General features: G+C 44.7%; 4 protein-coding genes across 4 annotated transcripts; 1 reads left to right on the top strand and 3 right to left on the bottom strand.

Moving 5' to 3' along the window:
• Positions 1–3,308: 3,308 nt before the first annotated feature.
• Positions 3,309–4,430, top strand: LOC308327619 (casein kinase I-like; the record flags this gene model as incomplete). The annotated part of the gene is made up of 1 exon (XM_080781142.1): positions 3,309–4,430. The coding sequence occupies one exon, from the start codon at positions 3,309–3,311 to the stop codon at positions 4,428–4,430; it is 1,122 nt and encodes a 373-aa protein (XP_080637268.1).
• A 5,737-nt stretch (positions 4,431–10,167) lies between these two features.
• On the bottom strand, positions 10,168–11,214 carry LOC308327618 (casein kinase I-like; the record flags this gene model as incomplete). The annotated part of the gene is made up of 1 exon (XM_080781141.1): positions 10,168–11,214. One exon carries the CDS (start codon positions 11,212–11,214, stop codon positions 10,168–10,170), a length of 1,047 nt encoding a protein of 348 aa, XP_080637267.1.
• A 3,795-nt stretch (positions 11,215–15,009) lies between these two features.
• On the bottom strand, positions 15,010–16,029 carry LOC308327725 (casein kinase I-like; the record flags this gene model as incomplete). The annotated part of the gene is made up of 1 exon (XM_080781252.1): positions 15,010–16,029. The coding sequence occupies one exon, from the start codon at positions 16,027–16,029 to the stop codon at positions 15,010–15,012; it is 1,020 nt and encodes a 339-aa protein (XP_080637378.1).
• A 3,264-nt stretch (positions 16,030–19,293) lies between these two features.
• On the bottom strand, positions 19,294–20,178 carry LOC308327617 (palmitoyltransferase ZDHHC20-A-like; the record flags this gene model as incomplete). Its single annotated transcript, XM_080781140.1, has 1 exon — positions 19,294–20,178. One exon carries the CDS (start codon positions 20,176–20,178, stop codon positions 19,294–19,296), a length of 885 nt encoding a protein of 294 aa, XP_080637266.1.
• Between the last annotated feature and the right edge of the window lie 4,977 nt (positions 20,179–25,155).

The following is a 25,155-nucleotide window of genomic DNA, read 5'->3' as shown; positions in this document are numbered from 1 at the left end:
AAATAAAAATTTATAAAAAGGCCATTCAAATGTTGACATCATTATTCTGTCCCCTGCGTGTGTGACGTAGAGTTGGAGGTTGTTCTTCATCAACTTTAAAATGCTTTTCCAGCAATTTGTGAAACTGAACATAAATGCACAAAAAAGCTCTTAATAAAACATAAATGTAATGCCTAAATCAGCTAGACAAGAACACTGCATTAAAAAAATGCAAAAAAATGACAAAGCAAAGTAATAGCAAATGGCATGGTATAGACAATTGACCATAAATCTCACGAATGTAAAATAAAACAGCAAAATATGCATCATTACTTATTCTCAGAGATGAAACATGTAAGATAGACTCACAGACAAAGCTTCTCCGAGGCTCAAAACAGGTGGATGGCAAGAGATTCAATATTCTGTAACATCTGTAGAACATACTGTGTGTTTTCTCAAAACAATGGCTGACCAGGAAGTAAAGGCCTTGTGACATGTGATCACAACTACCAATAAGAACACAGGGAAACTAGAACACATTAGCTGACAGCAGTCTTCAAAGCAACCACTAGATCAGGGGTGGGCAATTTTGGCAAATATTTTGGCAAATAATTTTGGCAAATAATTTTGGCAAATATTTTGGCAAATTATTTTGGCAAATTATTTTGGCAAATTAGGGTTTTGGCAAATTAGGGTTTTGGCAAATTATTATTTTGGCAAATTATTTTGGCAAATAATTTTGGCAAATATTTTGGCAAATTGTTTTGGCAAATAATTTTGGCAAATTATTATTTTGGCAAATTATTATTTTGGCAAATTATTTTGGCAAATTATTTTGGCAAATATTTTGCACACTATAAGCAATAATATTATGTCAACATTTTAATGACTTTGTTTTTTCATTTATTTTGTGGTAGTCAGACAGCCAGCAATGAGTAGAACGCTCCCACAAAGAACGTAGTCTCTGTGACACATCTAGGGGGCGCTGTGGCACATCTAGGGGGCCGCGACCTGCATTCAGAGATGGTCCCATAGTAGCTTTGTCATTGGTCGGAGAAAACGAAACCCGGTCGAAGTGACTAACCAATCAGGAAGTATATTAGTAGACAGGCAAATCGACCAATGACAAAGCTTCTATATATAGGAACATCCTTGGATGCAGATGGTGGCAGCTAGACGTGTGTCACGGGCGTTCTACGCATTGCTCTGCATGTCTGAGTACCGCAAAAAAATAAAAATTTATAAAAAGGCCATTCAAATGTTGACATCATTATTCTGTCCCCTGCGTGTGTGACGTAGAGTTGGAGGTTGTTCTTCATCAACTTTAAAATGCTTTTCCAGCAATTTGTGAAACTGAACATAAATGCACAAAAAAGCTCTTAATAAATCATAAATGTAATGCCTAAATCAGCTAGACAAGAACACTGCATTAAAAAAATGCAAAAAAATGACAAAGCAAAGTAATAGCAAATGGCATGGTATAGACAATTGACCATAAATCTCACGAATGTAAAATAAAACAGCAAAATATGCATCATTACTTATTCTCAGAGATGAAACATGTAAGATAGACTCACAGACAAAGCTTCTCCGAGGCTCAAAACAGGTGGATGGCAAGAGATTCAATATTCTGTAACATCTGTAGAACATACTGTGTGTTTTCTCAAAACAATGGCTGACCAGGAAGTAAAGGCCTTGTGACATGTGATCACAACTACCAATAAGAACACAGGGAAACTAGAACACATTAGCTGACAGCAGTCTTCAAAGCAACCACTAGATCAGGGGTGGGCAATTTTGGCAAATATTTTGGCAAATAATTTTGGCAAATAATTTTGGCAAATATTTTGGCAAATTATTTTGGCAAATTATTTTGGCAAATTAGGGTTTTGGCAAATTAGGGTTTTGGCAAATTATTATTTTGGCAAATTATTTTGGCAAATTATTTTGGCAAATATTTTGGCAAATTATTTTGGCAAATTATTTTGGCAAATAATTTTGGCAAATTAGGGTTTTGGCAAATTATTATTTTGGCAAATTATTTTGGCAAATTATTTTGGCAAATATTTTGGCAAAATATTTGCCAAAATAATTTGCCAAAATATTTTCGGATACAGAAAGCAAACGAATTCCCTCAAAACACAGTTTTCGGATACAGAAAGCAAACGAATTCCCTCATAAGTTTTTGGATTTTTTTTAAACTTTTTTTTAAACTTTTTTTTTAAACATTTTTTTCCATCCATGCAATTTTTTTTTAGATGCTCGTCTAATAGCCCATATCGTATGGCATACTGTAGCATGCCGTTTTTCATCATTTTTGAGGATTTAAAAAAAATGAAATGAAAATAGATGTTTTGCACAGATGTTTATGCACATTTTTTTGCACATTTGTTTAGATGCTCGTCAAATAGCCCATATCGTATGGCATACTGTAACATGCCGTTTTTTTTTTGAGGATTAAAAAAAAATGAAATGAAAATAGACGTTTTGCAAAAAAAAAAAATGCAAAAAAAAAATGACATTTTTTGCAAATTTTTTTTGCTACAGTTGTGGGTGGGGGGGGGGGGGGTAGTAGGTGGTGACCATGAGCCACCTGCACCCGCACCTAGCGCACCGAGGTCACCGTACCATGACCCTGAGAGCAGACTGCACATCAGGCTTGAAGGCCACGAGCTGATTCCCATTCCCCCCTGTGTGTACACATGCACATATACTTACAAGGTTAGTATATCATCCCCACAATGACATGACAGTTGGTCAACTATGTGCTCATCGTGCAGGTGTAACACCCAGGATTCAAACTCATGTCTCCCAGGTAAAAGTCCAACATCTTAACCACTAGACCAAAGGAATATCCCTACGAGTCAGTATAGGATACAACAGTATGTCCTCCCGGTGGGGGCTCCTCACTGGAAGGTGAGTCAGTATAGGATACAACAGTATGTCCTCCCGGTGGGGGCTCCTCATATTAGACTTTTTAGGTTTAGGCCATCAGACTGAGGCTCTGAGCAACTCTGCTTGCTTCAATATGCTTCAATCACAATCGACCATGATCTTAACAGATTAGCCAAGGTTTGCGTGACATTCGTGCCGCTGAACAGTATAAGTAAATACAGTATAAGTATTTTTACACACAACAGAACCGCAATCTCATAATCTGTAGGACACCGTGTTTAGGAGGTGACCACCATACCTGCTTGTAATAACAAAACAAGATTATCTCATACTCAAGCATATTCTACTGATTAACAGAACTCCATTCTTTTGTGGTCAGAGAGTACAAACATATCCAATTCCATCCAAGGTGGTGCATGCGTGTGAGATGATTCATGTCTAATGCAGCAGGAAACAGTACTGGACTTGTGGCAGGCCAGAGTTCAGGGACCAGCGATGGGGTCCTTATGGTTGGCCCGAACTTCCGCGTTTTGAAAAAGATTGGCAGTGGCAATTTTGGAGAGCTGCGGCTGGGTAAGAACCTCAGGAACAATGAATATGTGGCGGTCAAATTGGAACCCATAAAGTCCCGAGCACCACAGCTCTCGCTGGAGCATAGATACTACAAAAAGTTGGGGAAATCGAAAGGAATCCCTCAGATGTACTACTTTGGCACCTGTGGAAAATACAATGCATTGGTGCTGGAGCTTCTCGGACCCAGTCTAGAGGACCTGTTTGACCTCTGCAAAGGCACCTTCTCCCTCAAGACCATCCTCATGATAGCCATACAGTTGATAACACGGATGGAATATGTCCACACCAAGAACCTGACATTCAGAGACGTTAAGCCAGAGAACTTCTTGGTCGGACGACCGGGAAGCAAGCATCAGCACACCGTTCACATCATTGACTTTGGTCTGTCCAAGGAGTACGTCGACCCCGAAACTAAAAAGCACATCCCCTACCGCGAGCGCAAGAGCTTCACCGGCACGGCACGCTACGCAAGCATCAACACACACCTGGGCAAAGAGCAAAGCAGAAGGGATGACATGGAAGCACTAGGTCACATGTTCATGTACTTCCTGCGTGGGAGACTCCCCTGGCAGGGCCTGAAGGCAGACACCACGAAGGAGAGGTATCAGAAGATCGGGGACACCAAACGAAACACACCGATTGAAGTGCTTTGCGAAAGCTTCCCTGAAGAGATGGCCACTTACCTGCGTTACGTCCGGAGGCTGGACTTCTTCGAGAAGCCCAATTACAACTACCTGAGGAAGCTCTTCACCGATCTGTTTCACCGGAAGGGCTATGTCTTTGACTATGAATACGACTGGGTCAGCAAGCCAATCCCCACACCAGTAGGTCCTGTACCCGGCACCACATGCCTGCAAGTCAGCAGAGATAAAGCGCAACAGCGGACCAAGAAACAGTTGCCTGAGCCCAAAGGCAACAAGTCTCAGCCCAAAATATTAAAAACTGTTGACCCCACCGTTAGACGAATTATCACCGCTTTTTAAGTTTTCATGTATTTATCATTAATTCCCCCTAAAGGTCCCTACGAACTTGTTTTTTCTTTGGTTTGTTTTGTTTCCATGTGAAAATCGATTTTCCTCATTGTTTGCCATGAGCATATGGGATAAAACTATGTTTTTTTTGTTGTTTCTCGTAACGGCTTCTATCTTTCTCTAGAAAAAAAGGCATCAACCTTTATGATGATTTATTCAATTAACACTGGGATTGTACAGTGTAGATTGGGGTCCCACAGATAATACATATCAAACTGTGTTCCCTGAAAGGAAAATGTTCATAATCCCAGACTTATTCGCCACCCCTCACTGTGTGTGAAGAAAGACATGAAGGGTCCAATGAAGGACACCAGAGAGCGCCAGAGGGTCCAACTGGAAAGGAGAGGAAAATTAAATGAATTTAAAAAGAATAAAGATAATGTTGGCGATAAAAATATTTAGAAATATATATATATATATATATATATATATAATACAGTACTGGTGCAAACCAAGTTATCCAATAAATAAATTAGATAAAAATAATAAAGCCAAATATAATCTTAAATAAATTAACGTTTCGATTGCACAGTACTCTCCATTTGTTTTTGAGGGGCGCCAGGCCCTCCTATGCCCAGCTTTGTCTCTCTCCCATAGTGATGATTTGATTGGCTCAGGGCTTAAAAAGTGAAGATAATAAGTGAGGACGTCAAAAGTGATTGGTCGGAATGTGATGTGTGATGATAAGAGCACCCGCTTTTGGTGTCTGTGTAAACACAAACATTGAGGCCAAAAGTGAGGACAGCAAAGTGAAGACTCAAATTGCAATTGGCTGGCATGACATTTTGTGATGATTTGATTAGCTGAGCACGGAATGTGGTGTATGATCATAAGAGCGCCCCTCACTTCACACAAGTGTGTGTTTTTTTTAAGGCACTACTCCAACCACAGCAAATTAATTGACAGTTCCCTGTCAACTATAATAACTTATAAAAACTAAATCACGCAGCTCAGATTCTACATCTTAGATGAGGTATTGCCAATGCCATCCTACTGCAGCCGACAGGAACATCGGTGTCATTCACCACTACGGCAATAGGTGGCACTGTAAGGAGTAGTCTACATACATGTAAATAAAAATCACACCCGTGTGAAGTGAGGGGTGCTGTTATCGTTATACATCATCATACATCATCTCATGAACAACTGAATTTATGTGATTGATAGCAGATTTGCTCGTCTACGTTAATGTTTGTGTTGCCACAGATGTGCGTCATATTTGAGGCACATACAGTATAACCTAATTTCTCCTTTCATTGGCAAATATGAGACATGTGCATGGGGACACATGCTGTATATAGGAGGGGCTAGCGCCCTGTAAACCTGTATATGGGAGGGGCTAGCTAGCGCCCCTGTAAACCTGTATATAGGAGGGGCTAGCGCCCCTGTAAACCTGTATCGCACTGTAAGGCGGAAATCAATGCGGAAGAGCCACTCAAGGCCAATCACTGTGTGTCTTTTACGGGACTTATCTATTCAATCCAAAGGAGCTTTAATATTGGCATGAGCAAAGAAACGTTTCCATTGCCTCCGATTGGCCTACTACGCGTCACAGAGCCTGCCTTAGCTCGAGATACCCCAGAGCCGAAGGAGGCGTCTGCCAGACTCTGCCGTCAACCTTTCTATGTTGATGCATTGCAGACACACACACACACACACACACACACACACACACACACACACACACACACACACACAGCATTTCATGAGCCTAGCATTTATTGATGCTTAGCCGCAAAGAACAGCCTAACTGAAATGACAATATGAATGCCAAATGGTAAACGGTGAATTTATAAATTGCTCTCTCAACTAGTGAAGACTCAAAGTCACGTGGTGCACGATCAGGTTGTCAGACACAGTCAGGTGACCGTGACAGCGACGAGCAGCGGTCCTCTCCAAGAGTGAAGAAGGGCTGGCGACTGACTAGAGCAGGGGTGGGAAACTTTGAAGATGGAGGGGGCCACTTTATTTCAACACTCACTCCAGAGGGCCACGTTGCATATTACTACTGCGACGCGTTTTGAGCTATTTTTTGCTATAGTATTTGAATTGAAATCATGAATATTATTTTTTGCTTTTTGTTTAACCCATTTTGACCTGAGATCAGATTCTAAAAATGTCTTCTACATCCTGACAGTTTTCTGATTCTTCAAAAAATTCGATTTTTCAAAAATAGCAGACCTACAATGAGCGCTATGAGCTATGAGCTTGCAGATCTGCTATTTTTCAATAGCTAAAGCATAACATAGTGCTAACACCAAAAGGGGTTCCTGCCCAAAATGGGTTGGAATCCTGAAAAGTTACTTTTATTTTATATTTATATATATATATATATATATATATATATATATATTTTTTTTATCCCACGATTTTGTAACCCACTTTTCACCCCTGTGTCAATCATCTAATGTGATCCTGCGCTCTACACACCCTCCGCCAACCTGGGGAGAGCAACGGACTTGAACTCATGCTTCCTTCATGCCTGAGTGTCCAAGTTGCTTTGCACCTACGTGGAAGGAACACGTTATTCCAACGAGTTCCTTTCCCCTCCATCAGGCGCCCCAGCTGGCCAGGGGGAGGCAGTTTAGAGACCAGGATTACTGCATGTTTTTTGTGAGGGTAGCTTTTTTTATGCATTTAGTTAGTTATGTTAACTTTATGAACTAAATACAAATACATTGGACATAAAAAAGACAACAATAATACTAGTAATTATCTGACATCAATAATATATCAGTATTCTGATGAGGCCCATGCACATTGAGTGAAGGTGGGGGCTGCATGCGGCTACCAGCTGCCCATGTATGGACAAAAGCATACAGGCAGCGCAAATAGCATCGCATCCATATCCACGACCTGACGCCCATTCTACCAAATGCCCTCATCTGTCGCTTTTAAGCTTTTTCGAGCAAAGCCAGGACCCCCAACATCATATGTTTCGGACCCCCACATCTCAAAATGTGAACTGAGCGGACTGTACCGTACTGTGCTATAGCACAAAGGGCTATAGAACAAATGGCTATAGCACAAATGGCTATAGCATGGCTATAGAACAAATGGCTATAGAACAAATTTGATCACTCACTCACTCATTTCTCGCTATTTTCTCTGCCTACCTGCTCATTCCTGACTTCTTTCCTGCTGTGCGGACGCCTCTCTTGCTGCTAACCTGCTGCTCATGAAGGTTTTGCAAATCCCACCGCCTCCCCAGCATCCACATGTAGGCTCTGTTTCTAGATCCCCCTGTATGGGGGTCTTATTAATTCCCTGTAATTATATTTGGCTTATAACTTAACTAAAATGTTTATGTTACAGGGAGTGAATAGGGACTGAGCCCTGACGCCAATCTATGCTTCATATATCTATGCTCAATATATTCTAAATTCATTCTAAGAGTTGTCTGACTGAAATGGCCTAAATACTGCTAGGTTAAACTCTGCTAATAAACAAACAGCAATGATTTACATGCGGACACTGACGTTATGTGATTGTCTACATGATTGTCACATATTTCAGCAGGTCACCAATTTCACCACCATGCTTGAGTGACCGAGTGCGTGTGAGCGAGTGGCCGAGATGTGGGGTAGTGGAATTTGGCTTATGTCTATGCCTAGGCATATTGTCCAATGAGAAGAGGGCAGGACATAATTCACATATTGTGATATCACCATATATTGTCCATCATCATCATTAACCTGGCCTCGGTCCCAGGCTTACTTATCTTCGAAAAGAAAAGCCTGGACAGAACGTAAGGCAGAGAAGCTATCGGCGGACGTATCCTCCGGAACATCCATCAGCTGTATTCCCCCCGGATACGATATTTTCCCAACCAATCACAACACTTGTTTCATTCGCGGAGAATGTAAACTGATTTGTAGCATCAACGTCATGTCCTTGGGCAATACTTCCGCTGAAATCCCGCAACTTCCAAAGACAGTCTTTTCAGCATAGGTCTTGCCCAGAGTGAACTCCAGCATCTGGTCTCTCTCGGGCAGAGACGATGTCCCCGAACAAGTGGATTTCGGACCGATCAGCGGCAGCTAGAGGCGGGATCAAGGTGCGACTGAAGACGCATTGAAGCTGCACCATAGCACACATGTAAACACAACCTAACAGGACTACAACTGCACCATAGCACACATGTAAACACAACCTAACAGGACTACAACTCCCTATTATTATGGAGGTAGCAGCTGACTTTCACCACTGGTTCGGGTTCATCATCTCTGCCCGAGAGATGCCAGACTGAGTCATCATACTATGAACCACAAAGTCCCTGTCCGCAAGAAAAGTGTCTGTCTGCGAGGAAGGTGTCAAACGGCAGAAAAAAAGGCATCTGTTCTACAGGCTTTTCTGGTAGGTCTGTCAGACTCCTTGAGTGTTAGGCAGGGCTTCGTGAGGCGTTCATGCCGGGCTACGCGTGTTGAATGCAGGGTTTATTGTTGGCTAAGCTTGCCGTTACCGACAGTTGCCTATCACTAACGCTCTTTTGTAGAATTACATAATACACTTGTTCGTGACATGACATTCAAAACAAGGTTTGTACAGCATAGTATAGTATATTATATACTGATGGGAACGCTATCCTGATGACACAGTGGGCTCATGCGATGCAGAGAAGGCATACCCTGGAGGTGATGCCAGATCAGTGACAGATCTGCCGCTGTGGTCCCAGGACAAGAGGCTCTGAACATCCGAGAAACCAAAGAGAATGGACTTAGTATGGGGGCAAGGACCTTTCTGTCCACCACGGGATACTAGTGTAGGGGATTGTATACCCTCCCTATACAATAAAGTACAATATTTCAGAAATGTGGCCTACTGGCAGCGTGCACTGGAAATCTGATTCTGATCACTTTGACTGACACACGCGCGCACGCCTCCTACGAAGAATATAATAAAAATGCAGCTTGTATAGATTATGCTTCATGTGTCTGGCAGTGACGGCACATATAATATAGTTCAACCATGCCTGGATCGCATAAATAAAGAATGATTCTCTAATAAAAAAAAAGAGCAGATTGCTTTCCCTCAGACCAATGGCAGAACTAAACATGGATTATAGAAATGCTACCATTTCAAACATTATAGTTATTTGTTTTCTCGTATATTCAAGAGTGTGTTGCAAAGTACTTAATAGAATATAATGTACCTTTGATTGTCAGCAGGGAAGCAGACTGTACTCAATATGGCCTCTGGCTTTGTAACAATGAAATTGTATTTGAATCAGGAAATGAAATGGACATAAATGCCCCCAGAGTAGATGCCCAAGGTTTCCTTCAGATGGACATCAATAGGAAGTGAGATCGAGCCAAGATCCCATGGCAAAGAATGGTAGAGGCTGTGCTGGTGGAGATGGCCTCTAATGTGGTTCTGGCTGCTAAATATCGTGATAAGTGGAGGAACAATGCTGTATGGCCCACGGGTGGAAGTGCATAAGTTAGGTTGGCAGGGGAGCACTGAGAAAGAGGAGAGGCAAGGGTATAGGGATAGACGGGGAGAATGTGAGAGGGATATTCCGATACATGGAATTGGGGAGGAAATGGCATTTGGAGAGATTGGCTAGAGATTGGTGACCTTGTGTAGTTGCTTCCATTTAATCACATAAACCCTAAATACCTTACCCCCCCACACCAAATAGCTTAAGCAAAAAAACGTCATCGTCATCATGTTTCGGCTATTTACAACCTCAGGACAACTTCCACTTCTTCTTTGTCCTCTTGAAGAGACCACAGCAGTATGTGGCATCTTCGACCTCAATAGCAGGCAACTGTTTTCTGGTCGACTGGTGTGCTTTAACTTTGCTGTTGGGTTGCAGGTGCGTGTAACTCGGGTTAGGACCTATTGCTGTTGAGACTAACTTATCGTCCCAGTCATATTTATAGTCAAATACATAGCCCTTCCTGTGAAACAGATCGGTGAAGAGTTTCCTCAAGTAGTCGTAATCAGGCTTTTCAAAGAAGTCCAGCTTCCTGACGTAACGCATGTAGGTGGCCATCTCTTCGGGATAGCTGTCACAAAGCACTTCAATTGGTGTGTTTCGTTTGGCCTCCCCAATCTTCTTATACCTCTCCTTCGAAGTGTCAGCCTTCAGACCCTGCCAGGGGAGTCTCCCTCGCAGGAAGTACACGAACATGTGACCCAGTGATTCCATGTCATCCCTTCTGCTTTGCTCTCTACCAAAGTGTGTGTTGATGCTCACGTAGCGTGCTGTGCCAGTGAAGCTCTTTTTCTCACTGTAGGGGATGTGTTTTTTGGTCTCTGGGTTGAAGTACTCTTTGGACAGACCAAAGTCTGTGATGTGAATGGCATGTGGGTGCCTGCTTCCCAATCGTCCCACCAAAAAGTTCTCTGGCTTAATGTCTCTGTGTGTCAAGTTCTTGCTGTGCACATATTCCATCCGCGTTATCAGCTGTATGGTTATCATGAGGAAAGTCTTGAGGGAGAAGGTGCCTTTGCAGAGGTTAAACAGCTCATCTAGACTGGGCCCAAGCAGCTCCAGCACCAATGCATTGTGTTTCCTACAGGGGCCTAAGTAGTAGACCTGAGCAATTCCCTCTGAATTCCCTAATTTCTTGTAGTATTTATACTCCAACGGGAGCTGTGGCAATTTGGTCTTCATGGCTTCCATTTTGACCGCCACATAGTCATTGGTCTTGATGTTCTTTCCGAGCCACACCTCTCCAAAATTACCAACACCAATCTTTCTCATAACAGAGAAGTTTCGGCCAACCATAACAGCCCCATTGTTGGTCACTGAACTGCGGCCCACACGTCCAGTAACCGTACCTGCTGCATTAGACATTAAACATGTCACATACCCAAAACACCCTTGATGAAATTGGAGTTGTATGGACTTGCTCCACACGGTTGGGTGTGCTGCCACTATATTGGTAGAGCGGCACACACGTCACGCCAAGCTTAGCCAACCTGCAAAGCGGATGTGTTGGGTTTCCCATTAATCAGTCAATGTGTTGATCTCTCTGATGATGAGTGCTGCATGACCAGCGAAGTAGCCTAATAGTATTCTATTGTGCTCTTCTGACGGGATCGAGAGGAACTTAGGCAAATTCGTTATTTGTGTTGTACCCTTTAAAAAATCTCTTAAAAATAGGATTTTTTAACATGCATTAGGAAATATCTCCATAGAAATATATTATATATTTTTATTTTTATGAAGCAGAGGCCATATTGTTGGTTTTCCTTTGAGTCCTAGTCTGTAGATATTATGCTTAGGTAACATGCCATTGTTTCGACATCCCGTTAGTCCGACCGATTACTAACACTATCCCAAACACTAACCCTTAACCGGCCACACCTCAGTCTTAACCGGCCATGTAGATCGCAAACCCTAACCAGTCTTAACCGGCCACACCTCAGTCTTAACCGGCCATGTAGATCGCAAACCCTAACCAGTCTTAACCGGCCACACCTCAGTCTTAACCGGCCATGTAGATCGCAAACCCTAACCAGTCTTAACCGGCCATGTAGATCGCAAACCCTAACCAGTCTTAACCGGCCATGTAGATCGCAAACCCTAACCAGTCTTAACCGGCCATATAGATCGCAAACCCTAACCACAGTCTTAACCGGCCACACCTCAGTCTTAACCGGCCATGTAGATCGCTAACCCTAACCAGTCTTAACCGGCCATGTAGATCGCTAACCCCAGTCTTAACCGGCCATGTAGATAGCTAACCCTAACCAGTCTTAACCGGCCACGTAGATCGCTGACCCTAACCACAGTCTTAACTGGCCATGGAGAACGCTAACCCTAACCACAGTCTTAACCGGCCACACCTCAGTCTTAACCGGCCATGTAGATCGCTAACCCTAACCAGTCTTAACCGGCCATGTAGATCGCTAACCCCAGTCTTAACCGGCCATGTAGATAGCTAACCCTAACCAGTCTTAACCGGCCACGTAGATCGCTGACCCTAACCACAGTCTTAACTGGCCATGGAGAACGCTAACCCTAACCACAGTCTTAACCGGCCATGTAGATCGCTAACCCTAACCAGTCTTAACCGCCCATGTAGATCGCTAACCCTAACCAGTCTTAACCGGCCACACCTCAATCTTCTGGCCATGTAGATCACTAACCCTAACCAGTCCTAACCAGCCACACCTCAATCTTAACCGGCCATTGTAATGGGGAATTTAGAATGCCACATAGAACAATTATACATACACATGATTAGGGTGCTTCTCATCCTTCCTGGCCAGTCAATTTTCACCATTGCTCATTCTGACTGAACGGCAGCTGTCAATCTAACAGCTGAGTCTCCATGCTTACTACACCACTGTTGCAAACATGTATTTGTGTAACTATCCCATTTAGAATAGAAACAAGTCTAGCACCTAATAGGTGCTAGTAGGTGCCACATATGCCTTCCTCTCTCAACCTACAACCAAGAAAGGACATGTTGAATGACCACCTGTTGTCTATCTATTTTATTGTTGTAAATGTGGATCTGCTGGGGGATAAAGGGAATGATTTCATTGATGCTAGGGAGAGGACTGGAACGCAGTAAAGCTACCACTTTGCTGTACTGACTGAGAACTCTGAATAAATATGACGATGCCTGAATCTTGAGCCAGAGTCCAGTTTCTGATGCTTTTCTTCTGCTTGTCAATATTGAGTCCCATAACTGCCACTACACCATGTAGATCGTTAACCCTAAGCACAGTTTTAACTGGCCAATATGTCAGACTTATGGGCAGACCCCATGCAAACTTGCAGTTATTGTGACAGTGACAGTCAGGACTCCCACAAGGCATCAAGCAGTAACTGGTAGCAATGACGAAATCATGAGAAAAATGTAACAGCCCACAAAAAAATGGAAATGGCAGACTTCCTGCTTAGATTAGGTCATGACACCAAGAGGATTGTTGTATGGGCATGACTCATGTGTGTACTCAAATTGGTACATCTAGGTGAAACCATAATGTTGATCTTCACCACAGTCAAGTTACAAAGTACAGTAGAGGCAAAACATGAATGTGTGACGCTTCCCCAGACACTCCCCCAGAAAAACTAAAACGTATTCAGGGTCCCTAGGGTGCCATTGACACCCTAGCGACACACACTATACTCAGTTACCATAATTGTATGAAGTCCTCCCTGTAATCTTTCACTTTATCTATTAGTGTTTCCGGTCTTTCTTTGTCCTCTTGAAACCACACCATCCTGTGGCGTCTTGGACCTCAATGGGAGCACTGATGAATCGTCCAGTGGTGAGATCGACAGTGTGTAATGCTTTGGCCCGAGACGTACTTATTTTGGGCTCAGCAGGAATCCGTTTTTTGATCCACTGTTGCGCTTTAAATATGCAGCTGTGTTGCAAGCGTGTGTAACTTGGGTTAGGACCTATTGTTGTGGGAACTAACTTGTCGTCCCAGTCATATTTACAGTCAAAGACATAGCCCTTCCTATAAAACAGATCGGTGAAGAGTTTCCTCAAGTAGTCGTAATCAGGCCTTTCAAAAAAGTCCAGCTTCCTGACGTAACACATATAGGTGACCATCTCTTTGGGGAAGCTGTCACATAGCACTTCAATCGGTGTGTTTTGTTTGGCGTCCCCAATCTTCTAAATCTTAATATAGTTGAGTGAACTGTTGTGTGTACCACTTTATTGGTATAGTGGCACAAACATCAGGCCAAGCTTGGCCAACCTGCAAAGCTAACGTATAACCACACTAAGCCCAGTCAACAGACTCTAAGAATGCACATACTATATTATATTACTGCTGATCATACAGCAGTCAGACCATAAAAATCTACCTCAAACCCTAACCTAACCATAACTGCAAGCAAGAAGAAGCGTGTCCCTCACCAACCTTAACGCACCCCTCATCAACCTTAATCCGGTCGTTTTAACGCATGCCTCACCAACCTTAATCCGGTCGGACCAATGGCATGTCGAACCAAAGTCTGCCCCCCGTAATTTTGTTTTGTTTAGTTTTTATTACAAAAAAAACACACATTTACTCCCTGTGGGGCGACTCACAAATTATCGTGCCAGTTGACATGCGCTCCCCCGCCCACACGCCTCCCAGTTCTCAACAGGTTGACAGCGCAAGCTGCGAGCGGAGAGAGAAGAAAATGAATGCATGACAGGCAACGCTGAAGCAGCACAACAAGTGCCAAATAATATAGATATAGGTCCAGTGCTGGTTGATGTGTTTGTAAAGCGTTATACTATTAGTATTTATTAGAGCGCCGAAGTCCTGGCGTCACTCGCTCTTCCCCTGGTTCACAGAAGTTTCTCTATGGAGAATAACATCGGGTCATCTTAAATCGTCTCATGAGATCTGTGGTCCAAAAATAAACAAACTGTCTCGGTGATATAGTTGGGGAGGTGTCTCTGTATCGTTTTACGATAGTCAGTCATTCATATTTGATACAGTCTGTCGGCAACTGCACACGAGAATTTGTGAGTGAACCCTGTGGGGCCTATTCACAAACTAAGGACGCCAAGGTGGTTACACCAGAATTTTATCAAGTCCTTCCTATAATATTTTACTTCTTCTATTTGTGTCTCTGGACTTTCTTCTTTGTCCTCTTAAAGAAACAACAGCAACATGCGGTGTCTTCAACCTCAGTGGGATCGGTGATGACTTGTCCAGCGGTGAGATCGACCGTGTTTAGTGTTTTGGGCTGGGACTTGCTTCTTCTGGGCTCAGCAGGCACCTGTTTTCTGTTCAACTGTTGTGATTTAACTCTGACGTTGTGTTGCAGGCTTGTGTGATTGGGACTAGGACCTATTGGTGTGGTAATTGTCTTGCTGACCCAGTCGTATTCAAAGTCAAAGACATAACCCTTCCTGTGAAAGAGATCGATGAAGAGTTTCCTCAAGTAGTCGTAATCAGGCTTTTCAAAGAAGTCCAGCTTCCTGACGTAACGCATGTAGGTGGCCATCTCTTTGGGGAGCTTCTCACAAAGCATTTCAATTGGTGTGTTTTGTTTGGTATCCCCAATCTTCTGATACCTCTCCTTCGCAGTGTCTGCCTTCATGCCCTGCCAGGGGAGTCTTCCTCGTAGGAAGTACATGAGCATGTGACCCACCGATTCCATGTCATCCCTTCTGCTTTGCTCTCTACCCAGGTGTGTGTTGATGCTCACGTAGCGTGCTGTGCCAGTGAAGCTCTTTTTCTCGCTGTAGGGGATGTGTTTTTTGGTTTCTGAGTTAAAGTACTCTTGGGCCAGACCAAAGTCAATGATGTGAATGTGCTTATGCTTGCTTCCGTTGCCATGCTTTCGTCCCACCAGAAAGTTCTCTGGCTTAATGTCTCTGTGTGTCAAGTTCTTGCTGTGCACATATTCCAGTCGCGTTATCAGCTGTATGGTTATCATGAGAAAGGTCTTGAGGGAGAAGGTGCATTTGCAGAGGTTAAACATCTCCTCTAGACTGGGCCCAAGCAGCTCCATCACCAATGCATTGTGTTTCCCACATGGGCCAAAGTAGTACGCCTGAGGAATTCCCTCCGAATATCCCAACCTTTTGTAGTGTTTATACTCCAAAGGGAGCTGTGGCCCTTTGATCTTCATTGCTTCCAATTTGACGGCCACATATTCGTTGGTCTTCATGTTCCTTCCCTGCCACACTTCTCCAAAATTACCAGCACCAATCTTTCTCACGAGACAGAAGTTTGGGCCAACCATAAGAGGCCCATTATTGGTCCCTGAACTGCGGCCCACACGTTCAGTAGTTCTGCCCGCTGCATTAGACATTAAGCATTACTCAGGCCTGGACCACACTGGTTCAACGCGGAGTTGTGCTCCAAAGTTGTGCGTGTGCAACCACTATATTGGCACGGTGGCACAAATGCCACTTCAAGCTTGGCCAATTTGAAAAGCCGATCGTTTGGGTTGGCCAATCAGTCAACTTGTCTACTATTACTGGTTATCAACATGTATACTAACACTATGATGGAAAAATATCTATTATTCGATATATTGCAATATTCAATATAATTGCAAGAGATTTCATCAACGATATATCACAATATCTGTATTTGAAGGGCAAAAATTCTGGAATTATGTATTTAATCCAAAATCTTACAAGCTTGTTTGTGGCACAAACTGCAGGCAAATTGGCCAATAAGTACATGAATATTGCCTCCGCCAAACAGTAGTTTTGTGTTAGAATAAATGGAATCTACCAACGCGCCTCAAACCTGGAACAGGGACAACAGATGCAGAAGGAGGAGAGGACACTGGAGCAGCACAGACATTTCAAGCCTTTTATCGGGTGCTTAGTATACAAGAAAACTACTAACGTTTCGACCTAGCGGTCTTCAAGAGTCATCTGCAGTAGTTTTGTGTTGTACTTGTCTGTCCACAACAATGGGTGGCCTACTACTACTACTAGTACTCACTAATCAATATCACTATATTTGATATATTGTGATATTTTGTATATGTAATTGAGGCCCTGGAGAGTGGTCAAAACAGACACGAGCTGAAAGTGTTCCACAACAGATGCCTCAGGCGAATATGCCATCTCTTTTTTTTTGTCTTTCACCTTTCTTTTTATTGAAAGAGGGGTAGATGAAAGTAGGCTGAAGGGAAATGGGGAGAGAGAGATATGGGGGGGGGGGGGGCTGTCGGAACCCGCGGCACACTGCCAGACTGGATTACCAGCTGTGATGTGTTGAGCATGGAGTACTAGACCTTGTGGACTGGATACAGCAGATGTCCAGGTATTTCACACAGACAAAGATAATGTCAATAAGCTGGTTTATTTAGCAGCCAACTAATGGAGCATTCAGCATTGACCATATCAAGCGGCAGACAGTACTAACATAATAAACACAAGTGAACAGTCACTCTGCGTGCCAACACAGTACAGACATATAGTGGAAGTGACATCAGTTCTTGTACACACAGCAAAACAAAAAGGAGCAGTGTACCACCCTGTGGCACCATGAACCACAACCGGCATTGCATACAGACTGTTACACAGCCAAGGTGCCCAGAAAAGCTATGCCAGCCGCCAGGGGTGTGCCAGATCGTTTGGCCTAATAGAATCTCCAACAGTGAACTGTACAAACAAACAGGGAGCTGGAGCATCACCAAGGAGATTACACACAGACGCCTGAGATGGCGGGGAGAACGTGTGATGGAGCAGGACCGCATCATTAATTAAGGTGGCCTTAAGATGGACCAGGCAACAGAAAGCCTGGGAGGCTCAAAACCAGCTGGCGCAGAACTGTGACACGCAGCAAAATAGTATGTGTGTGTTTGTGTGTGTGTGTGTGTGTGTGTGTGTGTGTGTGTGTGTGTGTGCGTGCGTAGTTCCACCGCTGCTGGGTGGAACTAGACAGTGTCAGTGCTCATCTTCTCCACCAAATGGTTAGAACCAATGTTTAGAACCAAATGGACCCTGACGGGTTTGGTTCCATTTGTACACCCTCAGAGTTACAGATCCATGGGTAAATTTGGTTCCCTGTAGGACCCCTGGACCCCACTTTGGGAACAACTGCTCTAAGGGTCATAATTTGAGAGTCATACGCACACAGGTGTTAACATAAACCTTGAATGCCATTGACAATGAATGGCCAACTTTGAGTGTTTGTGTAACACGCACACACGCACACACTTTGAGGCAAAAAGGGCAGGTGTCCAAGCCCCAAAGCCCCCCTACTTTTCACTCTTAAGTAATGGTTGATGCTCTAAAGGTCTATTGGTATTTGAAAGGACTTGTTTTTGTAAAACAACTGCCCTTTCCAGACCACGAATGCAGCATTTACTATAGTGAAAGAAATGCAAATGCTACTCCTTTCTATGCCATACCTGAAGGCAGCATTCAGGAGAATTTATTTTTTTCCGAAGTCTCCTGAACTTGAAAACATTATTTTGCGTTGAACAAATTTGTTTAGAAATCCATGTCGTACACCGCATCTCCACTAGCTAAAGAGTGCTGGACTGCACCCCAAAAATAGCTGATCTACAAAAGCTCACAACCTGCTATTTTCGCTAGTTGTGTCCAAAGGCACCATTTTACGGGATTTCAGCCCCTGCTCCTCTAACACTCTCTGCACGTCCCCGCTCCCGTTCACACATATATCCACAGAGGAAGGTAAGGCACCGACCAGCCAGGAGGGACGGGCAATGGAACCTAGAACCAAGAACCTGGAACAATTCCAATACGACCACGCCACCTCCTGAGCCCAACGGTGCATAAGACCAGAGGAGCATGGATTCCAAATGTGGGCATCCATCGAGTTGAAGGAAAATATAAACAAATATATATAAACAAAGCAGCAGAGACACAAACAGACACTCTCCTAGATGGTTCTGCTTCCTATAGTAACATTGCTTAAAAAAAAAATTAACAAAAAAAAACACACAAACACATATCAGAAGGGTTGTCGCTTTTTTGTGTTATAATATATGTACAGTATATCACGGCCACAGACACCGTTAATGTTGTGCGATACAGTGGCATAGTCTTTCATTTTTTTGTCTCAATCTTGGCTTCATGTCGCCGAAAGCTTTGTGTCTCGTGAACCACCTCACTTTGAACCGTGGCCTCTGATTCAACTCTGGGGTGAGGGAAATTAAGTTCTAATCGAGGGATCTTTTTTCTTCCCTGTGGCGGATTGGGCTGGTTTCCAGGCTACTCCTCCATGGTGAGACCTGACCTGGCCTCAATTAAGTGCAACAATAAGGTTGGGGTAGATTACTTTAGTGAGGCTACCATTTATTCTAGCCATGGTAGTAGCATTCATGCTAGATGTTCCAGGTGCGTTATCTAGCTTCTCCTCAGCATCGGTGCGGACAGGTATTTGTACCCAAACAGTCGCGCTACTACACCTCCTCTCCCTCGAGCCACTGTTGTTGCCCGTTTGTGATGCCTTGCTCTGGGTCGAGGTCCACTAATCGTATACCAAAGGATTGTCCATTGCCCAGACTGGAGAACACAGGACAGGGCCAACACATCTTCCGGCCTCCAAAGACTTCGGCCAAATTTTGTCGCAAGCCTAAAGAGAATCCATTTCTGTCCGGGCCATTCCTGAAGACCGGAACCCCATACAGCTCTGTCGTTGACCTGTTCTTTGCCAGGAGCCACATATGGAAGTTGAAAAATCCCAGAAATCCAGTGAAGAATACAATCGCCACGGGACACAACAGTATCACATGAAATCTGGCATCGTTTCCGGGCAGCTCTTGGGTCGCAAATGTGATGCAATACTTTAAGCTTGTGGCCGAAATTGCGAGGCAATAGAGTATGCCGTATCCTAAGAACAAGACAAAGTACTTGTGGTTTGAGAAGCCCACACAGTTGTTCACCCAGGGGCAGTGATGGTCCCTTTTCAGCACGCACGTCTCACATGTGAAGCAGTGATGGCAGCGGTCTGGTTTGATCACATGACAGTAGTCACAGTATCTGACGGTGCCTCCCGGTGTTTGGGTCAACACCGGTAGTTCCCTGGCCAATCTCTTCAGAATCTCGTGTTGCTCCGGTGATCCCGCCGCATTCTGAAACTGCTCCGTTTCCTCTTTGGGCAGACGGAATGTTGTCGGGGGGGCGGCCGGCCGGGTGAACGTGGTCTTCCAGCAGGACCACATGAGCATGACAAAGAGGATGTGATAGACGACCAGGTAGGTGATACTCTCGCCGCTGTTCTCCACCGTGTGGAGACAAAGCTTCACGACGTACGCATAGTAACTCCAACCCGCAATCAAGTGCATGACGAGCACGGGTAGCCAGTTGATACCCCGTATAAGGTATCTCTCTCCACGGGATAGTGGCATCTCTAAGCCCCTGTGTTATCATTCAAAATGTCACAACAAAATGTCACAGGCCTGAGCAGAGAGTGAGGGTTATACTAGAAAGCGTCATTATTTTATACACTCTTGCCATGATGACATAAATGTCCATATTTGGAGACCATATTTAGGCACTGCAGTGGGGAGACAAGACAGTGCTTTTGCTGTGGACCGTGGTGATTGCCTGTTCTGTTTCTTAGTGATCAAACCAAATAATGCTCGAGTAAATTCCTAATCCAGAAGTGAGTATGATTTATGAACATGGCAATGGCATAGAAGGAAAATACAACTTGGAACTTGGGATCCATATGAGAACAGTTTGGCTCCAATTTGGATCTCCGATAGTTATAACATATACCTGGAAATTCCAGCCATTTAATTTCTATGGATTTGGTCACTGCCTCTTTACTGCTTCTTCTGTGTTTGGTTTGATGTCACCATAGGGCCCCATCACATGTCACATACGCAGTAATGTCCTTTATTTGTCTACGATGTCACAAACTACCTTTGTGCTCAAGCTCAAGTCGAGCCCATTGGTCATTCATGTAACTAGAGCGGTGCCCGTGGGGCCTCTACAGCGGTGCTCGTTGGGCACTGGCCTACTTGGAACGATGCAAGTTGGAAATGCATGCCCCACCCAGATATTATAGTTTTGTCTGTGTCCCGTTTATGCCCATATATGGAGTTCTTTGTCAGGCATGCCCAAATATGGAGTCTATGCAGACATCATAATGATGTCAGAACAGGCCAGCTCCATATATGGACACTGGGCAGGGAGCCCTGTCCAGAGCCCGGGCAGAGGCCTTTTTGGGGCGGTTCTGGACAACCGTGGGTCAGAATGACTCGACACGGGCACTGCACCCCCCGTGGTGGGGTGGAACACGTGTGTCGAATTTGGGGTGAACGGTTCTCGAGTTACGTGGATTACAGACGTACAGACAGAGACTTGGTGCCCCAGCTGTGGTCAGGCTGCACTACCAGAGCTGGCCACCAGGGTATCTCCACTTAACTCGCCTTTAACTCCTCAGCTGTGGCTCCACAGCTATGGCTTGTCAAGTGAACACCAAAATAGAGCACTTATACACTCTTAAGTGAAAACCATCATGCTTCTGTCTGAAGTGAAATCCCAACTGTGTGATTGGTGATGGCTGACTGAACATAGTCACATCTGGACTGAGTCAAACTAAATTGGCAAAGTTCCCAGTTAGGGCACAAAGCCTGCAAGCATATGTACTTGGTTGTTCTTGTGCATGCAGCGCAATGGCATCCGTTTGCATTTGTTGTGTCCGTCAGCTGGGGCCAGTGGTTTCCTAAAACCTAAAGTCTGGGGTGTGACTTAATGGACACTGCACTGTTTCACAATTTTCATACAACAAGACAGACTTGCTGAAGTGATATTGTAGAGGTATTGGAGAAGTCTCTGTGTGTGTGAACTGTACGTCTGTAATCAACGTAACCCGAGAACCGTTTGCCCCACCTACTTCAAATTCGACACATGCGTACCACACCCCCACAGGGAGTGCAAGGCCCGGTGTCGAGTTGGTCGGGCCGCAGTTGTCCAGAACCGCCACAAAAAACCTCTGCCCGGGCCAGACTCCATTTCGCCACAAAAGGCCTCTGCCTGGGCCAGACTCCATATCTGGGCATGGCTGTATAACTCCATATATGGGCATACAAGGGGACACAGCTGACATCACAAGGCCTCTGCCCGGGCTATACTCCATATTTGGGCGGGTTCGTCCCACCCACTTCTGACATCATTCTGACATCAAATTGGACACACTACGGCAGGGGGTGCAATGGCCGGTGTCGAGTCAGTCGGACCCACGGTTGTCCCCGGGCTCTGGACAGGGCCCCTGCCCATGGTCCATATACAGTATATGGAGCTAGCCAGTTCTGACCTCACAACACTGCATTTTCTGCCAATTAGGTTTCGGCCCGAAAAGACATGTTTCGACCTATACGGTCTTCATCGGGGCTGATGTAACTATACTAAAGTATTGAGGGTTTAAGTGGCTAACAAATGTTTCAAAATACACCTGAATCTAACACATGAACCCAATCTGAGCCAAAACGAGATAATCTCATAGCGTACTGTACGCTACTGTGCCAATCACTAGATACGAGATTTGATTAAATTGGATTAAAAAAAGAATAAGAAAAACGCCCACCCAGTGCTTGGATCCAGATGGGTCTGCAGTAGTGGTGCAAAGTAACTAAGTACATTTACGTCTGTGGCTAGTAGCCTACCGTACAGTGTGTGTGAAAATGCATTTACTCCCATGGCTTCCTGGCAGCGTGCCATGCATCAAACATTTTGTTTGTGAGATTAGCTGTGGACACTGTGTGTGTGTGTGTGTGTGTGTGTGTGTGTGTGTTGCCTTTAGCCTAACTATGGTGAATGCATTTGCTTTTCTGAGACCAGTTAAATCCTTAATGCTTAAGGGAGAAACGATTTCAGTTAACTTCCTCTCCTCTCTCTCCCTCTCTCTGTGTAATCTTTCTCTCACTTTTTATCTAACACAAACACATCCTCTCCGCTTTCTCACAAACGTGTTTCCTCCCTCTCTCTCACACGCACACACAGCATCAGCACTCACGGGACAGTCTGTGTAGCGGGGGGGGGGGGGGGGGGGGGAGGAGCGATTGAGGGTGTTTCACAAATTGCATGCAGACTTTTAGCATTGCGTTTGGGCCTCTCCCCCAATGCCTACCAAACTCACAGAACCACTCTGAGAAGTGGACTCACCCACACACACGGACGGACAGACGCGCGCACACACACGCACGCACACAGATACAGACAGACTCAGACACGCAGGCTGCACAGATGCATGCACACACAAGTGAGAAACACATTTAAGACACATTACAGACACGTATACAGACTACAGACGCCACCAAAGACATTCTCACACACACACACGGTGTCTGCCCCGAAATGTACTTCACTGGGAATCTTTCAGCCTGGATCTGGTCTGACTGACACGCAAACGAACGGGACACATGATGGAACGCTCTGTGGTGAACAACCGTGACACCTCTGTGGTGAACAACCGTGACACCTCTGTGGTGAACAACCGTGACACCTCTGTGGCGGCGGCGGCGGTGAGGAGCGTGGCGGCGGACGGCCATCGTTCTGTGGTGAACAACAACTCTTTGGTGAACAGCTCCGTGGTGAGCTGCTCCTCTGTGGTGAACAGCTCCGTGGTGAGCTGCTCCTCTGGGGCGAACAGCTCCGTGGTGAGCTGCTCCTCTGTGGTGAACAGCTCCGTGGTGAGCTGCTCCTCTGTGGTGAACAGCTCCGTGGTGAGCTGCTCCTCCGGGGCGAACAGCTCCGTGGTGAGCTGCTCCTCTGTGGTGAACAGCTCCGTGGTGAGCTGCTCCTCTGTGGTGAACAGCTCCGTGGTGAGCTGCTCCTCTGTGGTGAACAGCTCCGTGGTGAGCTGCTCCTCTGTGGTGAACAGCTCCGTGGTGAGCTGCTCCTCTGTGGTGAACAGCTCCGTGGTGAGCTGCTCCTCTGGGCTGACCACCACCAGCGGTGGTGGTTCCGCTGTGAACAACAGCGGCCGCCGAAGTCTTCAGAGGTCGTTCAGCGAGCACGTGAAGGACTCCACCAACAAGGCCTGGGAGGTCATCTGGAGGAGCAACAGGGAGAACCGCCTCTGGGGTGAGTCGTATACTGTGTGCGTGCGCACGCTGCGTGCATTTAAACAGAGGGCCCGGCCGGCCGGCCGCGGGCCACGCGCAGGAATCGTTTGATGAGCGACGGCGGGAGTGCTTTGGACGTCCATGTCATGTCATTTGCATGGAGAGACACTCAATGCATGCGTTTTTTGCTGCTGGTGGGCGTGTCGCTCTTTCCATATATACGGGTAGACATTGCCAAAAAACGTTGAGAACCCCTGTCCTATACGACACTATGTATGGCACATTAGGAGTCCAACTAGTGCCATTGGTTCTAACATACATTATTTTGGCCCATAAGGGTCCTAATGGTTGCATTTGAACACTCTCAGAGTTACTGATATGTTATGGTCATTCTGGGCTAGCTCTTTTTGTTTCTCATAATATTATTTGTCCTCTCATTTGTGAATGAGATATAATGAGAATAATATTGTCCTCCAGAGAAGCACTTGGAATTGCAGGAGTTCAGTTGAGATATTACATTTTAGTTCATTCAGATTGTGAAAATAGCAGATCTACAAGCTCACACCGCATCGCGAGGCGTTGTGAGCTTGTACATCTGTTATTTTCAAAATCTCCCCCCTATCTTTCTTATACTATTTGACTATTTTACCGATGTTTCACCAGTTTTTATAGTATAAGTGTGTTGATTACCTTTGATGCCGTAATGGTTTTTGTCTATAGGCATTAAAAAGGTCTTGAAAGTCATTAACCCATTCTGAACGGGAACCCATTTTGGTGTTATAGCATCATGTTATGCTTTAGCTATTGAAAAATAGCAGATCTACAAGCTCATAGCGCGCCACCGAGTGGCGCGCTACGAGCTTGTAGGTCTGCTATTTTTTGAAAAATCGAAGAACGACTGACATTTTTATAGTCTGATCTCAGGTCAGAATGGGTTAATCAGACCAGTGTGTGTCCAGTGGAAACCTCGTATGAATCTGATCTCAGGTCAGAATGGGTTAAAAAGGTCTTGAAAGTCATTAATAAATAAATGCTCACTTCACTGTCATCCCAAAACCCACGGGTTGAGAACCACTGCTGTAGTACAGTGCTCCTCAAAACATTAATTCAAAATCAATCAAAAGTATCAGATCTACAAGCACACAGCATAGTATCAGATCTACAAGCACACAGCATAGTATCAGATCTACAAGCACACAGCATAGTATCAGATCTACAAGCACACAGCATAGTATCAGATCTACAAGC

Source organism: Protomyctophum bolini, assembly GCF_963924005.1.
Source record: "Protomyctophum bolini genome assembly, chromosome: 13".
NCBI classification, from domain to species: domain Eukaryota; kingdom Metazoa; phylum Chordata; class Actinopteri; order Myctophiformes; family Myctophidae; genus Protomyctophum; species Protomyctophum bolini.
Note: the sequence above shows the minus strand (reverse complement) of the source record. Positions and strands in the feature narration are given on the sequence as shown.